Source organism: Pseudophryne corroboree, chromosome 10 (assembly GCF_028390025.1).
Source record: "Pseudophryne corroboree isolate aPseCor3 chromosome 10, aPseCor3.hap2, whole genome shotgun sequence".
NCBI classification, from domain to species: Eukaryota; Metazoa; Chordata; class Amphibia; order Anura; family Myobatrachidae; genus Pseudophryne; species Pseudophryne corroboree.
The window spans coordinates 171,987,278-171,997,012 of NC_086453.1; the positions used below are offsets into that span (position 1 = coordinate 171,987,278).

Below are 9,735 nucleotides of genomic sequence, written 5' to 3' on the forward strand. Positions count from 1 at the left end.
AGAGAGAACGGTGAAGGGTCTTGGGGGGAGAGGGATTTCAGCAGCAGGCAGCAGCACAATGAGAAGAGGTACCCGTGGAGCAGTTATATTTTACCTGCAGGTCGGAAGGAATCCCTGTGGTCCAACAAGCTGGTCCTCCGGACTGTGCAGTGCTCTAGAGGGCTATCAGTTCCCACAGCCCGGCAACGGCTTTTAGAGAATATCAGATACGCGGGAGGTAGAGGGAGAGGCAGAGACGCGGCACGGACAGAGGCACGTGCGGAGAGGAGACACGGGAGGCGAGAGGAGACGCGGGAGGTTGAGGCCGAGATGCGGGACAAGCAGAGACACGGGAGGCGAGAGGAGGAGATGCGGGACACGAGAGGAGGAGACGCGGGACAGGCAGCGACATGGGAGGCGACAAAAGGAGACGCGGGAGGAGGAGTATAGGTAGAGACGCCGATGCAGGTGTGAGCTTGGTGAGGAGCACACTCATTTGTACAAAGATCCGCTGTTTAAATAAATGATCAGTCATCTGTGGCAATTGATCGGCTGGCAGGGGGGGGGGGGTTTCCAGGTACTCGGAAACCCCCCCTGCGTGCGAGTATGTAGAAGAGGAATTATATTAGGCAATAGGAGAGAGTGAGGGTGAGAGAGAGGGATGAAGAGGAAGGAAGAGTGGTGCAGGGGAACAGAGAGAGAGACATAAGAGAGGCATAGAGGAAGAGAGAGAGAGAGAGACAGCGGGGGAGACCGAGAAAGAGGGGCAAGGGAGGAGACAGAGAGAGAGGGGGCAGAGAAAGAGACAGGGAAGTGGGAGAAGGAGGGGGGAAAGTGAGAGGGGGGGGGGTGAAGAGAGAGATAGAGGAGGGCCGAGGGAGAAAGAGGGAGAAATAGTGCACAAGAGAGAGAGAGAGGGGAGAGGGGGGGCAAGAGAGAGTGGGACCTGAGGGGGAGATAGAAATACAGAGAGAGAGAGAGAGAGAGGGGGGGCCGATGGAGAGACAAAGAGGTGCTGAGCAGCACTTGCTACTTGAACAAATCTAGGATTGTGTTTCTCCTACCTCTACAATCAAGTGCTGCTGCACATCATGATGGTCAGCACCTTTGCTACCCTCCAATGGACGTTTTGGAGCTGGGGACATCAGGGCACGTGGAGAAGTATGAAAGGGGAAGAGCTGAAAGATCAACCCCTCCAGCCGGGGAATCCCACACAAGCAGCATTGTGACCTATGGGAGGAGGAGCTAAGAGAGCGGCCCCTCCTCCCCCTCCAGCCGGCAGGTCCCACACAGGCAGCATATGGAGTATGGGAGGAGGAGCTGAGAGAGCGGCCCCTCCTCCCCCTCCCGCCGACTAGTCCCACACAGGCAGCATTATTGACTCTGGGGGGAGGAGCTGAGAGTGCGGCTACTCCTCCCCCTCCCGGCCGGGACCCAGTCATTGCAGCTGCTGCGTTGCTGAACTTCTGAAGACTCTGGGGCACTGGCAGCGGACAGCGCAGCGCTGGCATAACATGAGTCAGTGTGACTCTGTAATGCCTGCGCTGTGGCAGGCACAGGAATGAGCAGCGTGCTGCAGGCGTGGCGTGTGGGGGGGTGCTGGACATTAGGGGGTGCCTGTGCGCACCAGGCACCCCCCGTGTGCACGCCTATGATTGCAACACAAACTAGGTCATCTACTTGTTACAATGTGGGTGCTACTTAAAATATATAGGAAGAACCACACGTAATCTCAAAACAAGATTTATGGAGCATCGTCGTAATATTATCAATACGAAAACAGACCGTAGTGTACCCAGACACTTTTTAGAGGGGTTGTATTCATGTGACCAGCGGTCGGGAGACCGACGGTCACCAGACCTCCACCGACATCCCGCCCCCTCACTATCCAGATGGTCGGCATGCCGACCAAAAGGGACTATTTCCACTCGTGGGTGTCCACGACACCCATAGAGTGGGAATGTCGCCACCGAGCCCGCAAGGGGCTTGCTGCACTCGCCCCTCCCCGCCGGGATCCCTGCATCGATATGCTGACTGGCGGTCTCCTGACCGCCTGTCAGACATACTACACCCTTTTAGAGTACCATCAAGGAGATCCCAGTACACTAAAATTAATTGTTCTGGAACATATTGAACAGACTAAACGAGGAGGGGACCGTTTCAGCAAATTGTGTAAACAAGAAATCTTCTGGATTTTTAAATTGAATTCCGTGCATCCTCATGGCCTCAACGAGGCTATGGAGCTTAATTCGGTTCTATGAGCATCTGGTGTTTTCTCTCTCTCTCTCTCTTTCTTTTTTTTTTTTTCTTCTTTTCACTTTTTCTTTGTTAAGGTATTTTTGTTTAGTTTATCCACTCTGTACCTTGCTTCTAAATTATATGATAGAATATTTCTTGAAGTTATTCTCATTATCTTGGATCAGAATACAGAGAAGAATATGAAGATGAGTGTATATACCTTTCTTTTCTCCCCCTCTATATATTGCTTATTCTCCATATTCATTTTTAGTATTTATTGTTTGATGTACTGTATGTCTTATGCTTATGTCACTAGTTAATATAAATATGAAATTGAGTAAAAATGTATCGCTTTAAAGTATATTGATATTGACCCTCTAATAAAGGTTATCTTAGTGAGAGGTGGTGTGAATTGTGGGCATGTGACCGCGAGCATTATGATGCAGTATTTGATGTAAATAGATGGGAACCATAAAGTCAGGTGACCACCAATGTGATGACGCAACGTGTGACGCCGCAGCCGTGGGTGTTGGGATTCCCTTACAGATCCCGTACAAGCCCGGCATACGGTCACATGACAGTGCACATCAGAGCCGCAGTCCCTTAACCAGAAAGTAAACATCAGTAAAATTCAGAAAAAGGAAACCGCCAAGGTCACGTGACTTGGGATGCCAGAGTCAGGTGACCAGGAAATAGTGAGACTCCATAGAACAGGCTTTTTCAACCAGTGTGCCACAACCAGTTGCAAGGTGTGCCGCGGAGCCAGGGCAGCTTCCTGCACCTTCAGAATGAACTGTTGGCCCGGGCTCCTCTTAGAGGATTAGTCGTACTCCGGCCATGACCTATGCATTGAAAACTATGTGATATCATAGGTCACGGCCGCCGCGTCTCACCACCCAGCCAGCCCACCCGCCTGCATACACATCTTCCAGTTCCCACCTGCATACACAGCTTTCCTTGCCCACCCACATCCACACCTGCCCGACCGCCCACTGCTCAGTATTCGCAGAACTCTACTATGAACAACCCCCGCCACTGAGGACAGCTGATAATATTTGCTATTTTATTTCTCCTGTGGGGAACAATAGGATTTCAATAGAATTTATGTGGGGAGAATAAGGATTTATGGGGGGGACAATGTGAATAATTCATGTGGGGAGCAATAGGAATTATGTGGGGAGCAACATGATTTATATGGGGATCAATTTGTTTGTTTTTTTTCTGTGTAGGCCAATGTATGTGTGGATTTTTTTATTTTTATTTTCTTACTGTGAGGGCCAATGTGTGTGTGTTGTTTTTTTCTGTGGGGAACTGATGGTGTGCCTTGGCAATTTTAAAATATTGTTCGGTGTGCCGCGAGTAAAAAAAAAAAGGTTGAAAATCACTGCCATAGAGTAATGCACCATAACAACAAAATTATTTATGGTGATGGCCAATCAGAAGTGCATCGGGTCAATCATTAACCCGAATTATTTAATTGGGATTTCTGAAGTTTAAAAACCTTTGTTTTTAAGTTTGATTTTTAAGGTTGCTTTGCCTCTCTGCTGCTACATGTTAAGTATAACACTATTTTACATACATTGTTATAATTAAGGATGAACAGGTGTTAATTGTGTTGGTTACTGATACCCCTTTATAAGAGTTTTATGAGCCCAGTATGAGTACTTTTGATAAAGCTGCCAGGTAACAGCGAAATGCGTAAGAGAGCCAGCCTCTGACCCGGGCATTGCCAGACCACTTTGCAGGATACTGTGCTGCTATACCAAGTCTTGGGAAGCTCCAGCCATAACCACTGTGGATATTAATAAAGGGAGAACCACCACTTTCTTTGCGTAGGATCGGAAGTACACACTGAACCCTCGGTAGGTGGATTACCCAGCTACAACCACAAGGATATTGGTAAATATTTACTGAAAAGACTGGATGTCCCGGGGGGCATGGCCTTGAGTAGCTGGGGACAAGCAGCATTTTTCCGGCTCTCCCGCTGATATCCTGAAAATATCCTGCTAGTGGTTGTTTCTTCCCCCCACCCTTCTTGTGTCTCTGCTGGATCCTCTCCTGCTGCTGCACGGGGCTCTTTGGAGTGTTGAAATTCGTGGTCTCCATGTGTGCATTCTATAGATCAGCTGTCCGGCCCAGCTTCTGCACAGAGTCCCGGTGTCTCTGTTTCCGGTGCCAGCGGCTGCAGTGTGGTGTGTGATGCTTAACTGCTGCTGTCTCCTATTCTTCAGCTATCTCTTCGGGGATCCTCCATCCGACTCCTTCTGTCTGTCTCTCTCTCCCGGTGTTCTGATGCTTGCGGGTGTGTGTTATGCCAATAGGCGCCATTTTGCTGCTGACTTCTCCTCTGACGGCCCTCCGGAAATCACTACTGCTCTGCACGTTCTGGTGGTGAGAGAAACGCTGGCTACCTGCTTCATTGCTCTTGTTTAGCGGGTCTGCTGCCCCTAGCTGGCTCCTTTGTCTGGGCTCCCTGCTGGGTGAGACTTGGTGGTGTATTAGCCGCTGCCATCTTACCTCTGGAGGTTTTTACTACCTGGTGCCTTGAGACTCAAGCTGTTTTGTACCGTTTGTGGCCATCCCAGCTGGTGCTCAGAATTGTCTACTAGGCTCACTCTCCTGCCTTGGCGTCTGTGTGCCTTCAAGATGGCCAGCTCTTTGTAGCACTTACTCCAGGCTATTCATGCTTCCACAGAGAGACTTGTTACTCATCTTACCAAAACGGTGGCTGTATCCCCAAGCTCCATGGTTACCTTCAATGTGCTTCCAGCATCGGAATATTCTCCAGCTATATCCTGTACAGACGTTGTGGATTCTATTGTACTGGATGCCGATCCAATCCCTGTGTGCCTCGATTGTCTTGCAGTCCATCCAAACACCCGTTTTGTTATATCATCTATTTCTGAGAGTGCTTTGGATTTTTTGTCCTCATACATTGGAATTGCTCCTAATATCCTCTGTTGTCTCACTTCGGACTTCTGTGAACCTGCTGTGTCCTTTACAAATATTAGTTCTCTCTCTCCTGCCGCTAAGCCGGCACTGGGGAACTTGGCATACTATGGATGGATGGAGCTAACTGCATCCTCTCTGAAAATCCGTCCTCTAACTCTTTTGTCTGCGCCAGTACAGGGGGACTTGGCACTTGCATTCTCTGGATATTCCCCTATTGTTCATTGTCTGTGCTGGACCAGGTTTATTTCTTTCGGCCTATCTTATCAAGATGCTGAGCCTTGGCCGGAGTAACGTAACACTGTGTCAACATTTGTTGCTAAGCTTTGATGGTGGAGATGGTTTCCATCTCCTTATATTTTTTATTTAATATTTCAAACAGCTGTGATTTAGTGGTGGTTTCTGTGTAGCGGGAGGGTTGGGACTAGTTTAATCCTGTTTTAAGGTTGTACGATTCCTTGATATCCTTTATATAGGTAAGGAGGAAGTTCGCTAGTCAAGTTATGGTTATGTGGGTGGGGGGGAAAGATTATTTGTGAATCTGGCTGATTTTGGATGCTGGTCCATTTCTTTGTGTATAGTGGGAGGGCCGGGGCTGGCTAGCCCCAGCTTAGTGGTCATTTGTTTGTTGCCCTCGTCAGTTATCTGTTTTTAATATCCTTATTCAGAGGTGGGGGGAGGGGTAGTTGGGTAGTGGTAGTTGGTTTAGGGGAAACTGGGATCCTAGTATGCCTGGATTGGGGTTAGGCCATACAGGGTGGTGGGTTCTCGGGTGGTTTGTTTTGGAGGGTTAGTGTTTTGTTTTGACATTTGGCAGATACTCTGGGACTGTTACCTTTATCCTATACTGTAGTGTGAATACTTTACTTAGGTCTTTTATGCAGGATATGTCTGTACCCATATGCCCCATGTGTCAGTCACCTGACCTTAATGCAAGCCCATCTGGCGCCAGTTGATGTTATGCTGTGGGGTGGTATGTAAATCCAGCTATATCTTTTATGTCTCCCACTTGTATACATTCCTTGATTGTACCTTTTATACTTTGTACCTTGTATGCTTCAATAAGTCTGCCGTTATTTGTTTTCTGATTTTGGGTTTGTATAATCTTTATAAAACCTCAATAAACAATACTCAGTTTAAAAAAAAAAAAAAAAGACTGGATGTCCCCAACTTGTTTGCACACTAAACCTAAAGGATCCTTATTGACAATTTGTTTTTTTTTGTTTGTTTTTTACACATCACTGGTGTAATTGTGCCCATATAAGGAACTTATTGTGGTCTAAAGACTGGCAGTGAGGCTCTTTCAAAGTTTTCATTCATGAATTTTTATATATTTGTCTGATCTAATTGTTTCTTCATTAAATATGTGAGTTGTTTTGTAAACAAAAACACCTGTTATATTTTTCTTCTTAAGTGCTGTTTGTCTTTATATTGTATTTCCTTGTTCTTGGGGGATTGACTATCTCCCTTTTTACAGCAGCTTAGAAAACCAGCTCGATCTTAGCGCCTGATTATTATATTAAGCAATTAATATGTTTTGTTGTTCTTCCCAGTCAAACTCCCCCTGGTTTTGCTTTGTAAATGATTGCTGCTTCAAAAAACAGGTAGACTCGCACAAAATTCCTGCACCTCCAGAAGTCGGTGGCTATTACATTTAGCTGATAGTGTTCATTCTAGCACTCTGCATCTATTCAACAGGACATATTTTAATTTTGAAGGGCAAAACTTTAGACGTGATGCATCACTACAGCTACTGTAGCAGTAGCGATACATCAGGTATAAAAGTTTGCCCTTCAAAATTAAAATATGTCCTCACTGATTAGGCTCAGAGTACTAGAATGAAAACTAGTATGAAGCATGTGGCTTACTATTAATTTTACAGTTTGCTAACATCTGGTTGTAGTGCTTGCCAAAGCACAAGAATATACCTAATTCAGCATTTAATGTCTGGTGTGTTTTTTCTTGTTTGTTTTTCTATTTAGTCCTGATAATGCGGACACCCCAAGGTATTCTGCTCCTAGCTATGAAGAGGTGATGAGAATCGGGTATGATGCTTCAGATGCTGCAAACATTGACAGAAACCAGAGAATAAGCATTACTCTCCCATCCTATGAGTCTCTGAATGAACTTGACGAGTCAACACCCACTAGACCTAATGCTAGCTCAGCAAAAGAAGAGCAAGCGCAAAGGACAGATTCTCGCTCAGGAAAAGAGAAAAAACCCTTGAATGTTAGAAGGATTAAGTCGGACAAATTGCACCTGAAAGAATTCAGATTGAATTTGTCAGGTCAAACAAAGTCTATGGAAACACAGAAAATTGAGCCCTTAACACCACCACCACAATATGAAGATAAGCAACTGGGAACTGACAAGCCTGTATAGGAACCTTTGTTGCTGGGATCCTTAAAGCAAGTCTTCTGTGAACATCTTTTCTTTGTAGAGGATGGGAGGGGGGGGGGTTGGTCGCATTGTCTAATATAAGCCAGTAGAAAAAAATAAGTCATTCGTTTTTTGCCTAGATGTATTCCACTTTATTTTTCAATATAGGACTGTAAATTACTTGGATTTTTTCGGAAATAATTTGTCTTAATAGAGGTCCTCTAATCTTATCACAGAGTATAAAGTCTTCAGATTATTATAAATTATGTCCTTATAAAGTGCATCTGTTGAAATGTAGCCTTGCTCACGGTTATTTTACGACCCCTAAGTGTGTAATATCACTGAGGCCTAGGTTTGCCACAGAACCGTGTATCATATATGTTTGATTTTAAAAGGATATGTTGGTAGCCCTACTTGCTCCTTAGTGCACTCACTGGTTTGTAGTTATATGGATAAATGCATTCTAATAATTATTGGCTGCAGCCTACCAAAGGCCTCCCCTGTATGTACTTTATCTGATCAAAGCACGAAGAGAGATACAATTGTACTAGCTAATCAGCTTCTACCTTACATTTTACAGGCTGTGTTTGAAAGATAACAGAAGCTGATTGGTACTTTCTCTTACAATTTTATCTCTCTCAAAGCTTTTATAAATGACACTCTAAAACTGGAAATAAAGAAAAATATAAAAGTGCCTCACATACAGTACTGGGCCTGCGTTTTCCAGATTTAACATGATTTGAAAGGATGACCATATTACTCATAGTTAATGGAGCCGTCCAGCTGCTATAAAAAGGTCTGTAACTTTTTTTTTTTCTACCTTTTTTACAGACCACCACTAGAGGATGCTAGTGGAATTGGTCATTTTAAATTTCAGAACGTTCAACTGTTTGTCTTTAAGACAAACTGTTGAACTTGCTGCAATTTAAAATTATATGACATTAGTTTTGACAAAATTTCATAATTAAAATAGCGTAATGTGTTCTAATGTACATTGGGGCTATTTTTCTTGCCTTTTCTGTTGGCATCATAAAAGCTGTCTCAAAGAACTTTTAGCGCCTCTGCTCAACTTCTGCTATAACCCTGGGGATGAGGGAAAATAGAGACGCAAACAATTACTGCCCAGGTTTTTAATGGAAGTTCACATTTGTGTTCAGGGCTAGAAAGGAAGAATGCAGAATAGCCTATAGATAGAAAGTAATGATATAAAATGTAAATATGCTTAATCTGACTTGTCCCAAACCTTAATATGAATTATCACTTTTTTTTAAAGCACTAGTTGAAATGCTTTCTTTTACGTGCAATGTTAAATTTAATTGCATGGAGCGTCATCATTGCACCTGTGTGAATGATGACTATAACTGGTAAATAATAATGTCCTAATCAATAATTGCACCATTCTTGTATGTTTATAAAGTACTGGTTTCTAAGCATCTGAACAACAATCACGTTCTATGTTGCCAAGTATTCAGCCCTTTATTACACTTGTAACTATTTGAAAATGGAATCCAAAAGAATTTCACATTCTATAGTTAAATGTGAGTTGCAAAAAATGTTTTTAAATGACTCTACCTATGTAGTAATGCTTTATTAGCCTAAATAGTGCTTTAATTTGCATGTTAATGTATTTACGATTTTGGTTTAGTGTATGCATAATTTAATAATCCCATTCCAGTTTTGTTAATAAATGAGAAAATCGGACTGTGTGCCTTGGGTATGTTATACGAGTAATGTATTAGGCATCTTAATTTCTGTCTTGTGTTTGGTATCATAGATGGATGATTGGGTGGTCTTCTGTTTGCCGGCGGTCGGGCTCCCGGCGCTCAGTATACCGGCGCCGGGAGCCCGACAGCCGGAATACCGACAATTATTTTCCCTCGTGGGGGTCCACGACCCCCATAGAGGGAGAATAAAATAGTGTGGCGCGCCACCGTGCCCGTAGCGTGGCGAGCGCAGCGAGCCCGCAAGGGGCTCATTTGCGCTCGCCAAGCTGTCGGTAAGCCGGCGGTCGGGCTCCCGGCGCCGGGATGCTGGTCGCCGGGAGCCCGACCGCCGGCCAGCCGTAGTGAACCCGGATGATTGTCAGGGGCGGATGGAGCTGCAGCTCCAGGCCTCCCACTGAAAATAGGCCCACAACATCTCCTGCAACGCAGATAGTGTTGACAGGGGGGAAAAAAAAGTTTCTCACGT

The 9,735-nt window shown here is 44.9% G+C and overlaps 1 protein-coding gene across 3 annotated transcripts in view; it reads left to right on the top strand.

The window, feature by feature from the left end:
• TMEM51 (transmembrane protein 51) overlaps window positions 1-9,246 on the top strand; it is a 418,775-nt gene extending 409,529 nt beyond the window's left edge. For all 3 annotated transcript variants that reach the window (XM_063942938.1, XM_063942937.1, XM_063942936.1), the window contains one exon: window positions 7,149-9,246. In XM_063942938.1, coding sequence (XP_063799008.1) covers window positions 7,149-7,548 — 400 coding nt within the window. In that variant the 3' untranslated portion in view covers window positions 7,549-9,246. The remainder of the gene's footprint in view (window positions 1-7,148) is intronic.
• Window positions 9,247-9,735: the final 489 nt, after the last annotated feature.